Source organism: Eublepharis macularius, chromosome 13 (genome assembly GCF_028583425.1).
Source record: "Eublepharis macularius isolate TG4126 chromosome 13, MPM_Emac_v1.0, whole genome shotgun sequence".
Taxonomy (NCBI): domain Eukaryota; kingdom Metazoa; phylum Chordata; class Lepidosauria; order Squamata; family Eublepharidae; genus Eublepharis; species Eublepharis macularius.
In genome coordinates this window covers 34856523-34879407 of record NC_072802.1, presented here as the reverse complement: position 1 = coordinate 34879407, position 22885 = coordinate 34856523, and the positions used below count along the sequence as shown (strand labels likewise).

General features: G+C 42.6%; 1 protein-coding gene across 1 annotated transcript in view; it reads right to left on the bottom strand.

Annotated features, from left to right (window-relative positions):
* RNF128 (ring finger protein 128) overlaps positions 1-22592 on the bottom strand; it is a 76794-nt gene extending 54202 nt beyond the window's left edge. The window contains exon 1 of the mRNA XM_054996228.1: positions 22024-22592. Within this exon, the coding sequence (XP_054852203.1) occupies positions 22024-22450 (427 nt within the window). The 5' untranslated portion in view covers positions 22451-22592. The remainder of the gene's footprint in view (positions 1-22023) is intronic.
* Between the last annotated feature and the right edge of the window lie 293 nt (positions 22593-22885).

Genomic DNA, 22885 nt, shown 5'->3' with positions numbered 1-22885 from the left:
GGGGGGGGGGGGGCTTCTTAGGGGGGGCAGAATGTCAGGATCCGAATGCTCTCTTGTGTACTTTTGCTTAACCGACTCCATATTTAATCTTTTCAGTGTTCAGTGCTTTCTTCCCCAGGTGCAGAGGTTCCCAGGCAGCTATCTCACAGACCTGCATTGTTTTGGCTACCGACGTTCCACCGAGAACCGGCCTTGGGGAAGCTTTCGCTCTCGCAGCTTCAAAGGGGATGTTTTGATGATGGGTCAGCTATGGTATTTACTATGTATCTCTTGCTTTGCCTGGCATTGGTAACAATGCACATGTACCAACCTGAATATTGCATTCAGGCCAGTGGACTATAATAATCTTTTTCTTCATTAAATGCTTTTTGGAAACAATGGACTTTTGTCTAATTGCAAAAGGCAGACGGGAGTAAGGATTTTATCTAGCCACAGTTCTGACACCCGGTAGATACAGTATTTACTCAGGTACAAGACTAGGGTTTTTTCCAGGGGGCGGGGGGGGGGGGCATCTTATATTCACATATGAGGTATAGTTATGTCCAGTAAAAAAATCATATTCAGGATCCCCTTCCTTTTGAGTAAATATAATAATAATAACATTCGATTTATATACCGCCCTTCAGGACAACTTAACGCCCACTCACAGCGGTTTTCAAAGTATGTTATTATCCCCACAACAAAACACCCTGTGAGGTGGGTGGGGCTGAGAGAGCTCCTAGACGCTGTGACTGACCTAAGGTCACCCAACTGGCTTCAAGTGGAGGAGTGGGGAATCAAACCCGGTTCTCCAAATTAGAGAACCACACTCTTAGCCACTACACCAAACTGGCTCTCTAAATATGGTAAGATTGCACCCTAGCTAACAGTCTGTGTTCCATAAACCCCATTAATTTTTGTGGGAGTCAGGATTACAATCCTATGAGGGTGATCAAGACCCACTGCTTTCTATGGCACCTGCAACTGCAGCCTAACTTCGGTGTAGTCAGGTATCAGCAAGAGTTGGTGCAGAGTTGCACCCTTCTAATTCCATTTGAGTCAACGGGCTTAGAAGGGCTCAGCTCTGTTCAGGACTTCACTGTTTGTTTCTGTGAGACATACCTCTATGCAAGCATGGGTAAGATTGCGGCTTGATCCATTAATTTACTCCCAGCTACAGCCCTGATCTTAATACCCGCCACTTCCACCATTGCTGTTTAGCAATGCAAAGTGTGCTAGAGTTCAGTTCGCACATCTTCCATCATCTCATCTAGTTTGGCCTTAATTAAGAAAAAATTAGTGCATAGATTCACACTCCTGAATGATGCTAACTGAGTGGCTTTGGATTAGTCACTGTTTTTTTGCCTAAGGTAATTTTTTTAAAAGTAAGCATTAATACAACATTAACATCTGCCTCACCAGCCCAAACTGCACCTGCCTTGCCTCGCCTCGCCAGCATTCACATCTAGGAAATACTGTCTTCTATAGGGCCATTCATTAGGCAAGTTGCAACTAATTTTAGCTTCATGAATCTGAATGAAATTCAAGCACAACTAACTTTCTCAGGATTGAGGCTAACATGATTAACAAATCCATTTGAAAGCCTTGTGAAGATATCTGGAGATATTTTTGAAAAATCCTAGCCATTTTACAATTTCCTTGGACCCCAGTAGGCAGGTGCAGCTTACTCAAGCCCCATGGGATTCTGGTTATGGACTAAAGTTGACGTAGAGCAGTCATGAGTGTCTCAGCCTGTCCTCAATGCAGGTCACTGAGACATCACACATAGTTTCAGCAATGACTGTGCTGGTGCCTAATTCACAAGTTCATGTAAATCACCTCATTGCTTAACAAATCACAGGTGAATGTGTGAACTGACTGCGTAGAAGGTTTCAGGAAAAGCAAGGTCATACAAAAATTATCTGTGATGTGTAAAGGTGCATTCACATATGGAAGTCACCATGCAGTCATTGATTCGTGCGTGAATTAGCCCTACGGTTAGCTGGACATAAGGCCAAGAAATGAGACAACTCCTTTGCCACTTCACCGCTCACCACATACCCCCAAACCAACTTCATGACCTAATAAAATGGTTGCATTCAATCTTACTCACTCTTGGTGATTTTAAGAATGATATCCTGGAATAACTAGCGTGAGCTGCAGCCTGAATTCATATGGCTACTGTGATCCAGTTTGTAATTTTGCTTTTCAGGACTGACACATGCTATGGATCTAATAAGCAGCTGTTCTGCAAGCATTTTACTCTTTGAAGTCTCAGGTGCTTAAGTCTTAGGGATTTCAAAAGAGGTTGGAAAATTTATTTGGACTTGTTTGTCAAAGTCAAAGAAGACCTGCATTCATGATGCTGGAAAAATGGGCAGGGAAATTCCAGCCGATAACCTTCAGTCCAGAGTGAAATTATATTTGCTGACAAATAATGACGATTGCTCAAGGCATTGTTTGTCAACAGCGCAACCTCCCAGTGACCTAATCCCAACCCCCCAGGCAATTGTGAATGAATCTTCTTCCTCTTTGCATTTCACACTTCAGTAACAAGTCATGGTCACTGCAGCTACCCGTGACAGAATAATTGAATAGGAATATCAGCCCTGTTCTTTTAAAAGTATTTTGAGTAAGCAAGGGAAACTGATTGACATGACCTGCTGCTCCCACAGAGGTGTGGGCTGATTCTGGCACTTAATGGAAAAGTTGTCTTCTTGCTTCCTCCTATGTCCAGTGCTTTACGAATCTGAAATTATTCAACTGATCACAAGCTGGAAATGGAGCTAGGTGTTTAGTGAAGCAAGCAGAAGGGGCTTCTGTAGGCTCTAGTAATAATAATCTGCCAGCTTCCAGCCTGACTTTAAAGCATTGTGCCTTGACCTTTAAAGCCCTAAATAGCTTGGGACCAGGGTTGGTAAGGGGCCTCCTGCTCCCATATGAACCTGCCCAATCATTTAAGATAATCTTTAGAATTTCTTCTCTAAGTGCCCCTGATTTCGTATGGAAATCACAGTGAATGCCTTTCTTGTGATGGCACCCAGGCTGTGGGATATTCACTCTGTAGAAGGGGCCTGCAATTTTTTAAATCAAGTTTTAGGCACCAGGCCAAAACAAAACATCAGGAGGGAGAAGAGAAGATGGCTGCCAGTTTGAATCATCTAGGCTGAGTTTTTTTCTGTCTTATTCTGGGGGTATTTATTATACAGCTGTCATGATCTGGCTGTGCCAGGAAGGCCTAGCAAGGCCTCAGAAGCCTGATAGCAGTGGGAGTAGGCCTGCCTACAGTTCCCAGAAGCCCCTGGGCTGTTTTGGCGCCCTTTTTGGCCAATCAGAACACAGGGGGCTAGTGCTATATAAGCAGAAGTGGGGCACAAAGCCTGGTTCTTTCTCCCAGGGAGCAGGCCAGAGGTGGTTTCTGCTAGGGAGAGATGAGGGTGAGAAGGCATGCCTGGCAGACAGAGGGACAGTGAGTTCAGTCGCGCTAGGGCCTTTTGTTTATTTTGCTTTCACTTATCTATTGTTGCTAATGCAGCTTGTTTGTTTAATATTAACTGACCTCCTTGTAAATAAATCCTTTTGTTTGTTGTTACTCTGCTGGGTCCTCACGCCTGTTTATTGGCCAAGCTATGGAAGTCAGAAGGGTTGGGAGGGTACTCTGGGCCTTCCCAAGGGACCCTAAATCCCAGAGTGGTGGCAGTATAAGGTGGTTCACCCTACCTGAGGCATGACAAGAGCATGAGCTGAAGGGCAAGAACCTTCTTCAGACAGATTAATCTGGTGGACATCAACCCAGGATTGTCTTTATGTTTGTTTTTTATACTGCATTGCATGCAAATATATTTTAAATGTATTTTTGTTAGTTGCTTTAAATATATTTTAAATGTATTTTTGTAAGTTGGTTTATGTTGCACTTCAAGTTGCAGGTTCTCTTTAGGTTGCATATGGTGGGACAGAGAGATACTAAATAAATAATACATTATCATTTCTTCAAGTTTTAATGAAGCGGCTGCTGATGTTGTGTAGTGTTTAGAGTGTTGTACTAGGATCTGGAAGACCCAGGATCTGGAAGACTCTGCCATGGAAGCTTGCATCAGCTCCCTCACAGGGTTGTTGTGAGGATAAAATGAAAGAGGGGAAAACCGTGTAAGCCACTTGGAGTCCCCACTGGGAATAAAGGCAGGATACAAACGAAGTAAAATAAATACATTTTATGATACCATATTTCGTCATCTAGTGGCGGTGGAGAGTGCCCTCAAGTCATAGCTGACATGGCAACTCCTGGTGGGGTTTTCATGACAAGATACTACCAGAGGTGGTTTGCCATTACCTGGCTCTGCAACCCTGGTCTTTGTTGGAGGTTTCCCATCCAAGAGTCAACCATGGCCAACTCTGCTTATCTTTTGAGATCTGACAAGATCAGGCTCCCCTGAAGCTATCCAGGTCAGGGTTTGTCATCATTTACATTTTTATAAATTAAAATGTATTGTTGCTAATTTAGTGTCCTTTGTTTTTGTAAACCACCTTGAAAAAAAGACATTTCAGGGGGGTTTGAAAAATGGGGTAAAAGTAGCACGAATGCATAATTTGGTGTGGCACGTATGATGATGTGCTTTACAATTCTCATCTACTTTGTCATAACCTCAAAAAGTAGGTTAGCCTGAGGCGATGATGACAGCCAAGGCTGCGACACCTCATAGGTGGAATGGGGATCTGAATCTGATTCTTCCATTCCTAAACTTGAGAGAAGCATCCTCCATTGCATCATACAGATACCTCCCACAACATTGTAAGCAGATGATCTTCTTGGTGACATTTATTTCTCAGTTCTGACACTTGAAAGGTAGCCTGCTGATGCACAATAGGGAAAGAGGATGTACATGGTGCTTTTTATCACAACTTTTTGCCTTCCTAGTAAGATGGCAGGAACCGATACAGCCATATAACGGTGTCTTTTCCCTCCTCCCAGTCACCCCTATAAAAACAATTTGCTGCCCTGTGAACCATTTGTCCTGTTAACAAGCTGGCTCTCAAATATTTGTGTTAAGAAGGTCCAGAGAGTTAGCCATGCTAGTCTGTTGTTGCAAAATAGTAAAAAGTCCAGTAGCACCTTTAAGACTAACCAACTTTATTGAGGTCTAAGCTTTTGAGAACCACAGCTTTCTTCATCAGAGATGAAGAGAGCTGTGGTTCTCAAAAGCTTAGGCCTCAATAAAGTTGGTTAGTCTTAAAGGTGCTACTGGACTTTTTATACATGTGAAACAATTGTTTTGTTTGGAGCACACTTTTTGGTTTCAGATGCTGTACCCAAAATGAGATCGGCTCCATTCCTTGCAATGCTTGTTCCTTAACACTCACTATTTGCAACAGTAGAGGAAAGCCAAGACTGGCTCTTTGTTTTGGGGAAGAAACAAGTGGGCACCAAGAAATACGTCAAAGGGCACCATGGTGTCCACAAGTACTGCTTGACGGATCACTAAGCTGGATGCTTCAGGTTTTATCTAACCAATTTCTCTGCTGATGAAAAAAGGCCGGAAAGTTTCTCCTTTAACAAAAGAGGCTATGCTGGAGCCCATGGGAGCTGCGTGGACAAAATCCATGTGAAAAGGGACTATAGCAGGAAGGGAAATTGGGCAAGGTTGAGCCAAAAAACCTCTAAGGGGATCCTGTCCTTCATCTAGTGTCCCTGTTTGGAGCCATTAGCCCTTGCATGCAACTGGATGTATCTAGCCAGCACTGTATCAGGAGTTTATACTGGAAATAAGATTATTAAGATTATTGATCGTTGAATTCTTTCAAGGAATCAGATATGAACACTCACCTATCTCCTGTTAACTAGCTTGGATCTATACAGTTGATTTCCAGTTTTCACTAGCAAATCCTGATGCTATGATCAAAGACGGCATTACACTGCAATGACCTTGGATGCCTTATGTAACCCTTGTGCAGTGCAATTTACTGTTATAAAGCTAGGTAGACATAGTAATAATATCGTGACAGAAAAACTGAAGATTTGATTTCAGAAGACACAACCTGTGGCCTGTAGCAAGGCGCTGTAGAAGAAATACAGCCTGAAGTTCCTACAAAAAATAATTTTAGCACAGTGGAGGAGAGTGCATTTTCTCAAGGGTAAAGATATGTTTTTCTTCCAGAAGCCACTTGAATGGGGAGGGGTTAACTTTCAAAGCAGGCTTGCTAGTGAAGTATGCTGTAGATGTGTTTTACATTTCAGAATGTGTGGTTTTCTTGTGTGAGGGAGGAGAGTCTTGTAAGTTGGTAATGTAAATTATATCTTCCAAGTCCTTCAAGTAACCTTGAGCCCCACTGAGCAAAATGAATTATCTTAACCAGTTATTTTTACAGCCTATTTCATGGGGGAAATATATTTCCTTGGAGGAACACCAGTGGCTAATAGAAACATAGAAGCATAGCAACGGAGCTAGAAGGTACCTCAAGGGTCATCTAGTCCAACCCCCTGCACAATGCAGGAAATTCACAGCTCCCTCCCCTCCCTCCCCTCTATGCCCTGAAGAAGGCAAAAAACCTCCAGGATCCCCCACCAGAACCTCTTTAAATTATCAGGAACCTAGCCTAAATTCATTCAAGTCAAAAAGAACGTGCGAGTAATGGGGCCCCAGCTACAGGGTACAATGGCACACATGCTTGCATGATGCAGAAGCATTTCTATGTCCAACCGCTCTGACTTGTAATTACTGAAATTTGCATGGGAGTTGCACAAAAGATTCTGTGTACTTCACAAAGACCAACTCCATGTATTGTAGGGTTTTGAGGGGGGCACAGAGTTGGGGAAGACGGATTTAGATGCCTTCTTAAGAGGATTTACTACATCTCTGCACTGAAGTTGTTCCTCTCATCAGGTGAAAGCTGCTTACTAGCCTTATCACTCAATTCTATTAATTTAAAAGTAAGTTCCTCTGAAGTCAATGGGGCATACTTCCAGGTATAGGAATCCCATTTTAGAGTACAGGATAATGCCTCCTCTTCACTTGTGCAAAAGTGATACAAAACCTACCTGTACGAAAGGGGGGGGAGCTCTAGCCGTTCATAACAATTCAGCATTAACCCTTTTAAGTGTTCAACACATTTCATGTAATTGAACAATTAATTTAATATGGGCTAACTTTAATGCCGTATTGTACATAGGGAGTTGAAGGTGAGAATACCTTACACTGCAAGAATTTGATTAACATTTTTTTCAGGAGATGTAAAGGCAATCACTTAACATGAATAAAGACCTTATTTGGGTTGTGATTAGGTATTTCTTGATATAGATCTTTAACTATTTGACATTCAGAGTAAGAGTCTGAGGTTTCTGTAAACTGCCTGTGATTTGTCACGACCTTTTTAAAACAACAAAATAAACTTGATGATGCTGAACTTCCATTAGGCTGAGGTGATGAGGTTTCAACTAGGGGTCTTTCATCATCCCAACAAAAAAACTTTGCTTAAGTTGTCAACTTAAACTGCGACAAAATGTAGTTGTAATTGTTTACTGTCATTTGTTTCTCTTGTCTCTTCTCTCCCCCCCCACCCCGCCCCAACTTTACACTTTAAATTCTCTGGGGTAGGAATTTTGTTATTTTTTCTGTGCTTACGAAAGAAGCACTTAAAAATTGGTGTGTGCTGCTTTGATGCCTGTGCTGTTTGTGGCAATCATGTGCTCAAAACTTAATGTATCAAACTACATAATGTATATGCCATTTGCTCGTCTCTGCATATAAGATACTTGTAAGCCATCCAGCTCTCACAAGTAATGCTGCCTGTTCTCCTTTGCTTTTTCTTATGCCTGAAACAGCCTCTCACTTTCCTTCAGTTCTTATCAAAACCTGCCTTTTCAGAGTCTCTCTCTACACAAGACATCTTACACGGGGATACCCAGGTGAAAGATCTTACACTTGTTCTCATTGTGGACACACCTGCTCCACGAGGGAGACAGTACACTTGAATATAAGACCGCACAGAAAGTAAGTCACTTGAGTGTCCCCATGTAAGGTGTTGTGCAGAGAGACCCTCATCAGTTAAGCCTTTGGCACAACCCCTTGGGCTCCTCTACTAGGCACACGCAACTGCAGTGGGTGCAAATTTTCCCCTTAATTATCCCTTCTTTCATCCCTTTCCCTTTTTTCTTGCACTCTAAAACTTCATGCACATTAACAATGTAATGACAATATAACATGTTAGTCCTGTATAAAAATAAATAACAATCACACAGGAATTTCAGTAGAGAGGTGCAATGAGATCTATATGATCTACTACAGAAGGGCATGTGTCCAGACTTGTTTGGCATCAGTAGGACATCAGAGGGTTACATATGTTGATTCATCAAGGTTTGTACTCTGTCTGATGCAGTTTCCACTTCCTAGGACTGAATCAGAAGGACTTATTTCCCTCCAAATCTGTCCTTTGGGGAACCAATTACACAAGAGTGGAGAACTGAACTTCCCATATGATCAAAAAGATGACACAGCTCAGAAACCTCAAGTAACTGTACTAACGGGCAGAATGTGTCTGTGCATGTCAGTACTGAGTTATGTACACTATGCAACACTGCTCTATGACTAAAAATAAATTTATGATACAAATGCAGTCCTGTACCACCCTCCATTTCTGAACACCAAATAAACTATGCAATTTAGATAAATTCACAAATGTGCAACAGTTAAATGTTGTATTCTATTTGTGAAATATTATGGAGTTTCCCTTTTATCAGGGGTAAGGAAACTAGGATCAGAGGAAATGGTAAAGAATTCTTGAGGTTGAAATCTCATGAACTTGACTATTGGCAGCATCACAGAGCAGCCATGCCATTCCCAGTCAACAAAATCTGGCACATCACAGTTGTGGATTTTGTTGACATGTTGAAAAGTCATTATATACCTATTGAAGTGTACCTAAAAAATTATCACTGTAGGCAGGGCCACAACCTTCCAAAAATGTGTTTTGAGGTCATATTTCCTGTAAAACGTACTCATTTTTTTTGCTATAAAAAAGACAGGTTTTACCTATAACACATTTACAGTGCAATCCTAAAAAGAGATACTCCAGTTAGTAAAGCAAACCAAAGAGGATTTGGGCAAAATCTCTCATAGCAGTGCAGAATGACCAATATAAAAATGAAGATATCCCAGAATCATGCTTCTTGATTCCTCTACATATCCTTGTGGATTTGATACAAAGAATGCAAATTGTGATACATTTATTCTGAATTATAAATGGCACATAAAATCTAAAATAATGCAGCCAAATTAAATGTCAACCAGGGCAATCCTAAACAAAGTTACTCCAGTCTAAGCCCATTGAAATCAATGGATTGAGACTAGAGTAACTCTGGTTAGAATTTCACTGAAAATGGCTTTGCAGCAAGGTCAGACTGGAAGGCCAAAACAATCTGGGAAAGATCCCCACCCCCTTATGCTGCCATGCCCTACCACGTGCGAGGCCAAAGAGCTGGCTGGAGAGAGACTGTCATGCTCCTTCATGTTGGCCTGGGCATGGTGGAGCCATCAAAGGGTAAAGTCAGGCACCACTCTGCCGGAGTTCTTCCATGCTGGCTACATTGTGTCCGGCCTGGCAGGGCAAAGCCAGGGGCCACCATGATCCTCCTCACCAGCTCTACCACAGGAGCACTTCAGCTGCCCTCTGGGATTTGTTCCTGGCAAATTGAATGGCAAAACTGCCCATTTTACACTTCCAAATCTTACAAAATATCGTCTTGCAGCCACCACTACTGCAATGGTTTGTGTGAAACGTTTATTCCAATAATGTATGCATATGTAACCATATCCACCCTCCATGGGATTATGGACCTGACATACCTCATTCATCATGGATACTGTTAAGAAGGAGGTAGGGGTAAAAAAGTAAATGTGAAATAAGGTGAACAGTATATCCCTAAACTGCAGATTATTGTAGATATATGGCACCTTGTATTTCCCCTTTAACCTCTGTCATTTTAAGTAAAGACTTCTGGGTAGCCAGCGACGAAGACATTTCTAAGAGTGAATTAAAAGTAAAATACAAATAGATTTAATTAAGGATGAACATCACTTTGGAAGATACAGCAGAAAGCTCTGTTAGACTGTTTTTTTTATTCCATCATATACAAATTTGCAGCTGTACCCAAAGGATGGCTAGCAATTGCAATGCTGACAGTCTGAGCAATTGGCAATATGTACGCTGAATCAACGAGGTCTTCCTTCCAAGATGTATACACAATATTGCGTAATCTGAACAAGATCCACGTTGCTAGGAAAACTGGAAATGAGAACTGAGGTGCAGAAACTCCAGAGTGTCTGGAGAACCAATTAAATACTTGTTGGAAGCTGCATTAAAAGAAAATGGCTTACAATTTTTGTATAGCAAATATCTATCCCAGACAAAACAGAATACATGAAAGCGTTAATTCTCTTGGTTGGACATACAATAAGACAACAGCAACTTTTCTCCATAGTTGCCATAGTTGTAACAATAACAGTATGGAAACATAAAATGTGGAGTGTGATACTACTGTACAAAATAACTTCTCAAGCATATTTTGGAGGAGCAGGAAAATAATGAGATGTTTCAGGAACAATAGTTCATTTTTGGTCATTCCTGGAAAAGATCTATATCAACTGAAAATTTAAGTGAAGAAGTGCTAAATTTGATATATGAAATGTATAAAATATTAATAGGAAAGATAAAAATATGGCGACAGCTCAGGAAATCCATTTGTGCATTGGGTGAATGCGTAATAGAAATACTTTACATTATTTTTGCCTAGTTCATATCCCCCGTCTAGCTTGGAAACTTGCTGGGTGACCTTAGACCAATCACTTTCTCTCAGTCTAATCAACCTCATAGGAATAGATCAAGATGGGTAGCTGTGTTTGTCTGTAGCAGTAGAAAAGAGCAAGAGTCCAGTAGCATCTATAGGACTGGACCCATTCCAGTCTGGCTTCCGCCTGGGCCATGGGACTGAGACAGTGTTGGTTGCCCTCACAGATGATCTCCGTAGACATCTGGATCAAGGTAGGTTGGCACTGCTGGTGTTATTGGATCTTTTGGCAGCGTTGGACATAGTCGACTATGAATTGTTGACCCACCGCCTTGTTGATGTGGGGATACGAGGGACTGCCTTACAGTGGCTTGTCTCTTTTCTCCACGGTCGTGGACAGAGGGTGGCGCTAGGGGAGGGTGTCTGCACGCCAACCATTGGTATAAGGTGTCCCCCAGGAGGTGATTTTCTCCCCGTTGTTGTTCAATCTGTATATGCGCCCCCTCGCCCAGCTGGCACAGAGTTTCAAACTGGGTTGTCACCAGTATGCTGATAACACCCAGTTGTATCTGTTGTTGGACAGCCAGCCTGGCTCAGCTCCAGAAGCCCTGATTAAAGCTTTGGATGCCGTGTCTGGTTGGGTGAAGCAGAGCAGACTGAAGTTAAATCCCATGAAGACGGAGGTCCTGTACTTAGGTCATAGGGTGTTTGAGGGGGGCATCCAGCTTCTGGCCTTCAATGGCACACCACTTGTGCCCGTTTCGCGGGTCAGAAGTCTTGGTGTGATGCTGGACTCCTCTTTTTCAATGGAGGACCAGGTCGCAGCAGTTGCCCAGGCTGCTTTTTTCCATCTTCGGCAGGCCAGGCAGCTTGCTCCCTATCTCTCGACCCGTGACCTGGAAACAGTGATCCATGCAACAGTCATCTCCAGATTGGATTACTGTAACTTGCTCTATGCAGGGCTTCCCTTGAATCTGACCTGGAAATTACAGCGGGTCCAGAACGCTGCTGCCCATGTCCTGATGGGTGTGCCTTTCAGGACACACGTAATTCCTGTTCTGCAGCAGCTACAGTGGCTTCCCATGGAGTTCTGGATCAGTTTCCAGGTTTTGGTATTAACCTATAAAGCCCTAAATGGACTGGGACCAGCATACCTGAGGGACTGTCTCTTTCCATATACTCCCCGGAGGGTGCTGGGATCAGCTGGTAAGCACCTACTGGTGGTCCCTGGCCCCGGGGAGGCTCGATTGGCCTCAACCAGGGCCAGGGCCTTTTCGGTCCTGTCCCCAGCCTGGTGGAAAACTCTATCTGAGGACACCCTGGCCCACCAAGATCTTGTCTCCTTCAGGCGGGCCTATAAGACGGAGATGTTCCGCCAGGTGTATGGTTGAGGCCATCAGGGTTTCCGCCAAATGAACCTCTCTCCCAGTCTCCTCTATGTCTGTAGGGGGTATTGACCATCTACCCCCCATATATGAGTGACCACGCATGGTTAAGTCGCACCTCCACCTCCGTTAGATGCTATATGGTTTTTATACGGTGAGCAGGTGTTTTATTAGAAAGCTGTGTTAACTGATTGTGATTTTATCTTGTATATTTTATCATCTGTTGTGACCCACCCTGAGCCTCTTGCAGGGAGGGCAGGATATAAATATTAATAACAACAACAAAATTTGTGGTAGGGTATGAGCTTTCATGAGCCATGTATCTGAAGAAGTGAGCTGTGGCTTGTGAAAGCTCATACCCTACCACAAATTTTGTTAGTCTTATAGGTGCTACTGGACTCTTGCTCTTTTCTACAACCCCATAGGGGGTGAGTCCTCATTGGGGAGAAAGATAGAAGGATAAATCAAGTAAATAAATAATATTGAAGGGGGGTAGATTTAAAAGGTTGGTGGGTGAGAGGGAAGGAAAAAAGGAAGCAGAGCAAGGGAAGAGGATATGGGGACTGCCAGGAGGAGAGAATGAGGAAATAATTATTGTTTATTGATACCATTTATAGTCTGCCTTTCTTACCAAGACCCAAGGGAGATTACACAGTGTGGGGAAGGGGATACGGGGAAAATGAAGCAGACACTACAAGTCCTGGGTTCTCCTTGTAATAAAAATAGTTTTAAAATGTAACAGATTGGAATACGAAGATGATTTTTTAAAAGTTGTTAAATATGTCCAAAACTATCAAAACATATTACCTTGCTTAAAACATGATTGGGAGCGGGGGGGGGGGGGCGCGAAATGAGGGGGCATTTTCCAGAAATCTGGCAGCCTGAAACATCAGGTGCACATGAAAATATTGTAATGAAATGTGCTTCGTGAACTGAGTCAGTAAGCCATTACTGGAACTTTTTACACACAGATGGAGATGATGGAATGGTACTTCTTGAAAATTTGAATATTTCCTATAAATGTTTGGCTATTATCAATTATTGCTGTAGTTCTGCTAATTTTGACACATGGGTTTCTATTTTTTTAAAAACTGCATGTCAAAATAAGGATTTAATGACCATTGTTCATAGAGTACATTTCATTCTACAGCAACCCTAATGAACACATGTTTTGTGGTAAATGTGACCTTGAACAAATTTTCAAAGGGGTGTGATCTTGCTCCTTGGTTGTAGAGTTTTAGTTTTGTTTTTTGGCCATAGATATATTTCAACATATATAGCAACTGCGAACATTTCAATAAAGTCCTTGTCTATGAGGCAATTCCCATTTGTTGACATGGCATGGAATGCACCCCCAGGCATTCTCTAATGCCTTCCTTACTTATTATTACTAAGCTGTGGCAACACTAGAAAAGAAAGGATCTGAGGGGCAAAGAAAGGACAGAGTTGTGGTGGGGTGCAAGCATACTCAGTCTGTGAGGGAGGTGCCCTAGGCACTACCTATGAGACCAGACTCAAGACCAGAAATGCTGATGTTGAACAAGCATATCCAGGAATGAGCAGATGGAGAAAGAAGCACTTCCTCATGGTTAAAAATGATACTAATTGGTCCCATGTTGAGTACAATCTGATAATAAGGTTTTTTTTTAAGTAAACAGGCTGTAAAGCTGATTTTTTTCAGTCAAATTGTTAAATTGATTTTTAATATGCTGATAATTTTTGATGGGACAGAGTTCTCCTGTTAAAAACATTTTATTCAGTCCTTGGTGAAAATATGAAAATTTGATAATCCTCAAATTGCAGATAAAAGGAGGAGCATTACTACTGAATTCTAAATTAAATGGAAAATGAAGACACAAGAGTAATAACAACAACAACTTTCTATTTATATACTACCCTTCAGGACAACTTAATGCCACACTCAGAATGGTTTACAAAGTGTGTTATCATTATTCTCACAATAATCGCCCTCAGAGGTGGGTAGGGCTGAGAGAGCTCAGAGAGATGTGACTGACCCAAGGTCACCCAGTAACATGTAGGACTCCTGTCTCTTATAAATATAGTCTGAGAAGTAGCCCAAAGTTCCTTCAGAAAGGCAGATAAAAGGTAATCCTAGGAACAAAGCACCATTTGGTCTGCGGTGGCAAAAGAAGAAATGAGTGGAATAGCACTGCCCCATTCCCTCAGTGCAAGAGGAAGGTGGGAAAAAATTACCCAAAATACTATCTCATGGGAGGGAGAAAGAACATTTTGTATTAATGGCTGGCATGCCTTTATACACAAAGAGGAGGAATCATTACTAGAAAGAGCCATTGATTTGGTTCTCCCATTTAGGCTACTGATGAATTATAGAGAAATCCTGGAGGGTACCTTCATGAGAAAAGAATATATTCCTGTCACTTGTTTTTACCAAGATAGTGGAGGTAGAATTTTTTCATGGTTTTCTTTCAAAGAACCACCAGCAGTCTGGCCAAGTAACACAAATGCTTTTAAAACACAAGGATTTTAGACCAATCTTTGCTGAAAGGAACACAAGGTGTATCTGCAAGAACTAGCAACTGAACCTACAGCAACCAATATTTGTCTCATACCAACAGAGAAACCGTAGTTTGTGTTAAGGGGCCAAGTGACCCTTCGTCAAACAAAAGAAGGTGGAATACTAATCTTCAGAAGACCAAGGGCAAGAATTACAGGTCCCTACAACTTTGAAGGACTAAGGAGACGCCAAACAAAACAAAAGTCCTTGGAAAGTTCAAAAGTGTACGTAAAGAGAAGATGTTGAAGGCAGATAAAATCTGTGAAGAAGCTAGCTCAACAATGTTAACAGCAACAACTTCAAATACTTGCAGACATTTTCAGAGAGAGGAGACATAAGGAAGAAGGCTGCTTCTGATTCTAAGACTATTTGTTTTGCCTCCTCAGTACAATTCATGGTGTTAAGGGAACCAGTTCGCAAGATGGAATACCGGGATAGTAAGAAAGACAAAAGGCCCTCCTTCATGAACTCTTAAATCCTTTTACAGGAATGAGTTATGATGACATTCATTCAAGCAGGGCCCACATTTCAAACTGAGCAAGGAGAGGACACCAACCACACTGGTTGCCTTCAGACATCACAACTGATGTCTGATTTAATAGAGGTTTGCTGGTATCTGACACAGCTTCCCGTACTCCTCTAGCACATAGAGCTTAAACAGCAGCTTACTAGTATGAATAAACTCCAGTTTACCCCAATGTCTGAATGCCAGGCCCTTGGCAAATGGAGCTTGTTTCCCCACACAGGTCAGAATTCCCCACCAATTGCAATAAGCTCCAGGTCATCAACATTTGAGTCCAATGGCACCTTAGAGAGCAACAAGATTTTCAGAGTGTAAATTTTCGAGAGTCAAAGCTCCCTTCTTCAGACAGAAGTAGGAATGGAGATCCGTGAACCTTTACATCCTAGACAAAGGTGAGTGGGGTGTTACAAGGGAGGGCATTAGGATATAAAGGTATAAAGCAGCTTGATTAGAGCAGAAAATAGCATTTGTAGTGAGATAAGAATCCTAAATCTCTATTCAGCCTGGGGGTGGGAGTGGGGCGCATCCATTGTTCTGAATTTGTGAATAAACTCCATTTCAGCAATCTCACATTGTAATCTCCCCTTGAAGTTTCTCTCTTTAAGGAAAACCATTTTTAGGTCAGCAACAGAATATCCCAGAAGATTCAAATGTTCTCGTACTGCTTTTTGAGTGCTGTGATTTCTAATGTTAGGTTTATGTCCATTTATTCTTTTGTGCAGGGACTACCCCTGTTTGTCCAATGTAGAGAGTAGAAGGACATTGCTGATAGGGTTACCATCCCCCCACCCAGGGGCATGGCAGCAGCTGCTGCGATGGCAAGAGAGCAAGCTGCCTGCTCTCTCTGCCCCTTCCTGGCATGCATGACATTGGCACACAGGGAGCCCTCTGACCTGCGTGATGACATCACTCCTGGAAGTGACGTTATCATGCACGCCGGGAGCGCGTGCTTTGCACACGCACAGCAGATCCTTGCAGGCAGCCACAGAGTAAGAGCCGGCAGCCCAGTCTCCCGCCAGGAGACTTGAGGGACCTGGCAACCCTAATTGCTGACACATGATAGCATATATAATATTGGAAGAGGAACAAGTGAATTGACCTGATATGGTATAACTGGTGTTGTTAGGTCCAGTGATTGTTCTGTCAGTGTAAATATGGGGACAGAGTTGGCATCTTGGTTTATTGCAGGCCCTGGTCCCAGAGCCCATGCCACTGTTGGGAATTACATTATTAAGAGTGAGAAGCTGTTTAAGGTTAGGGATCTGTCTGTTAGGGAAAGAAAAGGTTTGTCTCCCAACGCTTGCAAGCTAAGAGTATCATTGTCCAGCATAGGTTGTAAGTCATTGATGATGCATTGAACGGGTTTGAGATGAGAACTGTAATGTGACCACCAGAAGTGTTCTGTTGTTCTGTTTGGGCTTATCTTGTAGCAGGTCATCCCTTTGTATCATTCTGGCTTTGCTGATCTGTTTTCTTACTACATCTATTGGGTATTTAATTCCAGAAATCATTGTTGTAGATTACACAGGTGAGAATCTCTGTCAAAGGGATTGGAGCAGATGTGGCTGTAGTGTAGCGTTTGGCTGTAGTCAATGGATTATTTGGTGTGTTTAGGATGGTGACTGGAGGCAGGTAGATATGTTTGCTGATCAGTAGGTGGTTCTTAGGCATCCATTCTAACTTTGAATAGTGGTGTCTAGAAAATGTACTCCCTGTGTGGATTGATTCCTGGCCAGGTTGATGGTGGGGTGGAAGTTGCTGAAGGACTGGTGAAATTCTTCCAGTACTGCTTTCCCATGTATCCAGATTATGAAAATGTCATCAATAAATCTCAGTTATAGGAGGGGTGTTAGCGGGCACGAGCTGAGAAAGCGCTGTTCCAAATCAGCCATGAAAATGTCGGTGTATTGTGGTGCTACGCGAGTCCCCATGGCTGTGCCATTGATTCGAAGGAATAAATCTTCATCAAATCTGAAGTTATTGCGGGTAATTATGTGCTTCCTTTTGCTGAAGACCAATTTAAACTACAACTAACAAGACACACATTGGAGTTCTTCTTGGAGGAAAACTTAAGAAAAGATTGGCTTGATGGATCAAATAGTTTTAGACCCCGTTTGTGTTTACAGTTACTTTATTTCAATTCCAAATTCAACCTGCCCCCTCCTCCCACTTTTTACTGTTGGTATTTTTGTTCCTGAAATTACACATTTTTCTGATCCTCAGTTTCAAGGGAAACGAAAGTCAGTTGAACATCTTATGACTCAGCTTCACAGCTCTGGTTTTTTTTCTACGTGATGAAATTGCACTTTGAAAAGCCCATCGCAGAACGCTGGTATTTATTATGGTGCAATATCAAGTTATCAATGGAGAGTGTTGCAGCAGTTGAGGTCAAAACATGTAATTCAGACAACAGCAGCACTCATAATAACACACCTGATTATTTTTTTATGGCGGACAAATAATTAGAAGCAAAACTTAACAGGGCATCAGAGCAAAGTTTGCCATCGATCTTGAAAACAAGAGATAAAGCCAGAAAAGTTCAACACCGATACTGCAGTGAGAAACAAATAAAAGGCCTGTTTCAAAGGTAACAGAGATAAGGACGAGGAGTTTGGACCATGTTACAGACTCCGTTCTGATTCTTATTCTCCCTGGTAATTCAGCAGTGGCATTGTGCTGAGAAAAGATACTAAAATAACCAAGTCCAAAAATCCTCATGTTAAAGCCTGACACCCTTCAATGGTAGGAACACACCTCTGAGACATAAGCCTCATAAAAAACTTTGTGGGGAGGCTCAACAGGGTTTCAGCAAGTAGGAGACTTGCTTGTCCTTCAGTCTGGCCCTTGACTGCCCAGATTCTGGGTCTGGAAAGCTGGAATGGCAGAGAAACGGTTCCTGTGCCCCCTCTCAGTAGCAGAACTACAGCAAAATTCTTCACAGTGTTGATCATCTGTTAGTTGAGCAAGCATAAGGAAAACAAGGTACATCAGCTCCCTGCCGCCACCACAGGTGAATGATGCTGTGAAAGAGTCAGGTGAGATGGAGGGCAGCCACGAAAAGCTTTTGGTCTCCAGATCCAAAAAAGCCAGTCAGACCAAGCACACAGTTTTTCTATGTGCCTCTGGATCAACATGACTTGTGAATCGGTTTACTGCAGCATAATTTTTCATAGATTTAAGAGCATCTTTTATTTGATGCCCAAAGCAGTGTTAAGTAGGAAGGGGGTGACATCCAGTATACCCAACAAGGCACATTCTTGCCTATGAAAGCTCATTCCACAAAAAGATTTCCTTTAAAAGTCTGTGGGGTTCCATTGTCAGCTCTAGCAAAATTTAGCATGCCCAGTCTGGATCCATTTTACTTTTGTTGTATTCGAGAACAACTAGGCAGGTTACAATAAGATAGATTTCAAGCAATGAGTTCACTCAAAACTCAAATAAGCAAAACTTGTTTTGCCCTTTCCTTTGCATGGGAGTTCAGTAAGTGGCAGCCCCAAAGAACACAAGCTATGAAAAAGAGGTCCATGGAAACAGAATGCTGGCTAACCCCTACAGCCGCTTCTGTTTGGGCTATGAAATGTATATGTAATGACTTAGAACCTCCAGTGAATGGAGCATCTTATAGCTGCTGATAAAACATAAGCTATGAAACAGAAAGAGCTGGAGCTGTTGCATCCTGCAAAAGGAACGGATGCTAGGGACGGGATGTCCAAGAATCTGGGCAAGAAAATCCATACTCGGGGATTATGGTAAAATACAATATGCTGTGGGCTTGCTGAGACTGAGATATATGGGAGGGAGGGGTAGAAATGTATGGCACACGAATCAGAAATAAACAAAGATTCTAAATAAAAAGGAAAGAGAAAGAGGCAAAGCAGAAGGGAAAAACACAATATAACTCTTTTCTTTCAGAAATGCACTCCTTGCCTCTACTGCATTCTCACCTATAATGTCCAGTGAATGATCTGATGTGATCTTCATTTTAAAAAATCAGTATGCCATACTATGTTTACCATGGTAATGAACTTGCAATCCAGACTCTGCTCAGGTAAACTGTTTTTCCCTCAGTGCTGTCTGGAGATTATCTGTGTGTTTATTACATGGATAGTAAAGAGTCCAGTCGCACCTTTAAGACTAACCAACTTGATTGTAGCATAAGCCTTTGAGAACCACAGCTCTCTTCATCAGATGCATCTGACGAAGAGAGCTGGGTTCTCAAAGGCTTATGCTACAATCAAGTTGGTTAGTCTTAAAGGTGCGACTGGACTCTTTATTATATTGCAACTACAGACTAACACGGCTAATTCCTCTAGATCTATTACCTGGATATGATTTCTATCGATTGATTCATTTGGGCTCCACTGGCTTAGTTGGGTTGCTTAGTTGAGTGGCCACTGGAGGGCACTATTGTTCCAGGATAGAATCCCAGAGACAAGGTACATGTATATTGTGGAATGGGAAGCTTCCTTTATTTTCTCAATTTTTTAATTATTGCCCACTGGGTTTCACACTCCTGCCCTCTCTTCTAGCACCCTCCACCCAAAAAGAGCAATGTTGGGATTGACACTAAAGGAAGGAAGGTTCAGCTCTGACTCAACAAGAATCTATCGTCTTGTGTGCTAGACATATGTTTAATCCTGGGCTTGTTGAACACACGCAGCAAAGCAAACTGTACACTACTACCATCTAAGGTTCCCCCTTGCTGCTGCTGGGCACACAGGGGCCAGAATCTGACCAGAACCAAAGATCATAGTACAGAATGGAAAGTCACAGGCAATGGATAAAATCCTGCAGGCTACAAAGAAACAGTACCTATAACATCTGAACAACAATTGTAATTTATTCAGCAAAGTTACAGAGGATCGCTTATCATATAAGGCCACCTATGCTTTTTTAAAAAAACTGTTTTGGTTCAAACTTTTGCTACCTAAAAAGGTGATGATGTCGAGAGACGTAGTAAGGATCTGCCAAGGGTGACACAATTCCAGGAGTGCCTGTCTCACCTGTGTAATTGCCTTAGGGAGACCGTCCCCACCTGTGCTTTTAGAGGAGGTGCACAGAGATGGATAATCCAACTCCCTCCACATTTGATCCTTTAGACTCCCTCTCACTGCCCCCACCTCCTGCCTTGGGCATAGTTGCAAAGTGTCAGAAATAGTGAAATGAAAGGGGGGGGGGAATCTGTTGTGGCCAACTGTTGATAATTTTAACATGCAAATGTCTTGCTGCTTATCACACAATATGACACATAAAGTTAGTGTCCCCCCCTCCTTGTTTCTCCTCAGTCCTCCCTGCTTCTGTTTACTTGGTACCTCTGCTGCCTGCCTCCTCAAGTCTTACGAGCCAGATGAAGATGTGCTTAACTTTACCCAAGCCTTTTAGATCTATTCTCTATTTTTAGATCTATTCTCTCATCTTTTTTTGGCCATGGCTACTATTTCTGCTGCTACTGCTGTTGGATGTGTGTGTGTGTGTGTTAATTCTAACGTTAATCTTTAATTACAGCTGATCGCATCAGTTTTATCGCGTTTAAAAAAGTGACCTGCCTGAACATCTTTGATGAGAAAGGGGACATAAATGTCTTGAATTAAAGAAGGTGGTTGATTATTTAACTTCCCTAGGGTATTAAAAAGATCCAGGCCAGCCTTGGCAATGGCCTTTACAAAAGGAAACATATAGCACAGTCAGGGCTTTTTTTCAGCGGGAATGCGGTGGAACAGAGTCCCGGCTCAGCTTGAAAATTGTCACATGGCCAGTGACCCCGCCCCCTGATCTCCAGACAGAGGGGAGTTTAGATCATCCTCTGCGCCACTGGCACGGAGGGCAATCTAAACTCCCCTCTGTCTGGAGATCAGGGGGTAGGGCCGCCAGCCATGTGACCATTTTTGCCAAGGGCGATTTAAACTTTAAAAAACTCCCCCCCCCCATTCCAGCTAACCAAAAGTGATGTCATTGTGTGGTCCTGAGTTCCACCACTGAGTTCCACCACCTCTTTTCCCAGAAAAAAAGCCCTGAGCACAGTACATCTCTCCATGGCTAATTATTGTGATGTCTTCATTTCATGGTTATGGAGTGGTCCAGTCGGATCATGTCATCCCAGTTTTTAATGATGATATCAAAAAAAGCAATTCAGATAAAATCTTTTGCTGGGATGTGGACCACAGGGCTGTTGATTGTATGGTTGCAAAGTGGTCCAGCATATCTTGAATTCTTCATAAGATCCAGATCACATTATGATGACAGAGTTAACTTTAAAAAAAAAAATCTGGATTTATGAGAGGTTTTGTATCAGTTCGCTTAGGGCAACTTTTCCATCTTCAGTTCTCCATCTGATAGAAAAGTTTTTCTCTTATATCATAAGGAGGAAAATGGAACAGAGATAGAAAATACCTTTGTCCCAGTCGTAACACAGAGTCCCTGTAAGTCCCTGTGAATGCAAAAGGACTTTCCCCCAGAACGGTGTATTGGACTTCAGCTGCGGTGTAACGAAGCTCTATATGAATGATTAATCATAACAAGGAGCATACAAATCTACTTGGGTATGGCAATCAGGTCAACAATAGTGAGGAATAAAATTACAGGCCTTTTTTTTCTAAATAGGACCCACCAATTGAATTTTGCTTGGTGTACGTTCGTCCAAACCCAGTTCATGACATCGATTCCTCCACCAAACAACCTTTTCAGATAAATTTGAGAGTCCCTGATTTACAAGATTCTGTCTCAGGTGCTGGTATCACAACACAACATGCATTAATTGCAATCTAAGTGGAAAGCCTGAGCTACTGGGCAGAAGCTTTCCAGAACCAATCATCATAACACTCACCAGGATGTGCCATGGGGACTGTGTAATTACCACGCGAAGGGTAGTTGTAGATCACAACAGCTTCAGCACCCTGCACAGCTGCACGGTTTATCTTCTCTGTGAAAGTACAATTGCCTCTTTCAATCAGGGCGACCCACGGTGATCTGGTGGCAGCAAACTCCGTGTCCCAAGTGCAGGCTTGGAGGTTGGTAGAGTTGGGAATGACGACCAGTCCCCCGGCATCAGCCACCGGAGAGTGCACTCCGTACAGGCCACATTCGCACTTGTCGGTCTCAGTGCTGTTGTTCAAAGTGTTGAAATAAAACAAGCTCACATTGGCTTTGACCGGAACAGCCTCTGCAGCTCTAAACAGGCCGGCGAGAATCAGAAAGTAGACCGATCTGCACTTATTCCTCTGCTTCATTGCTCGGCCACTTATGCATAACATTCGAAGAGCTCAGGTACTTTCAGTGGCCACCATCAGTCTGCTGCTTTTCAAAACAGTCTGAAATTACAATCCTAGGCAGGTAAGCGACACCACTCCCTCCCAGGATCATTCGATCCATGTTGCGTCATCTCCATTTCAATCTAGAGGGAATAATACTGTCTGATGCTAGAGCCACAGTGCATATACACACAAAAGTAACCTTCAGTCCTCCTGTCCCTCTGACTCATTTCCCCCTCATCCCGCCCCACTGAGTTTCTTTGCTTCTGTGTAACAGGTCGGAGAGAAGGTTATTTCAGCTACTGGTTCAACAAGAGGTCGCCAGTCCCTGTTCCAAACACATTAAGAGGTCTGCTTTTCTTTAGGGAGCCTATAGATCAAAAAGCGCAATCAAGTAGATAAAGGGAGATTGCAAGCAAAGAAAACACTCAGTGTAAA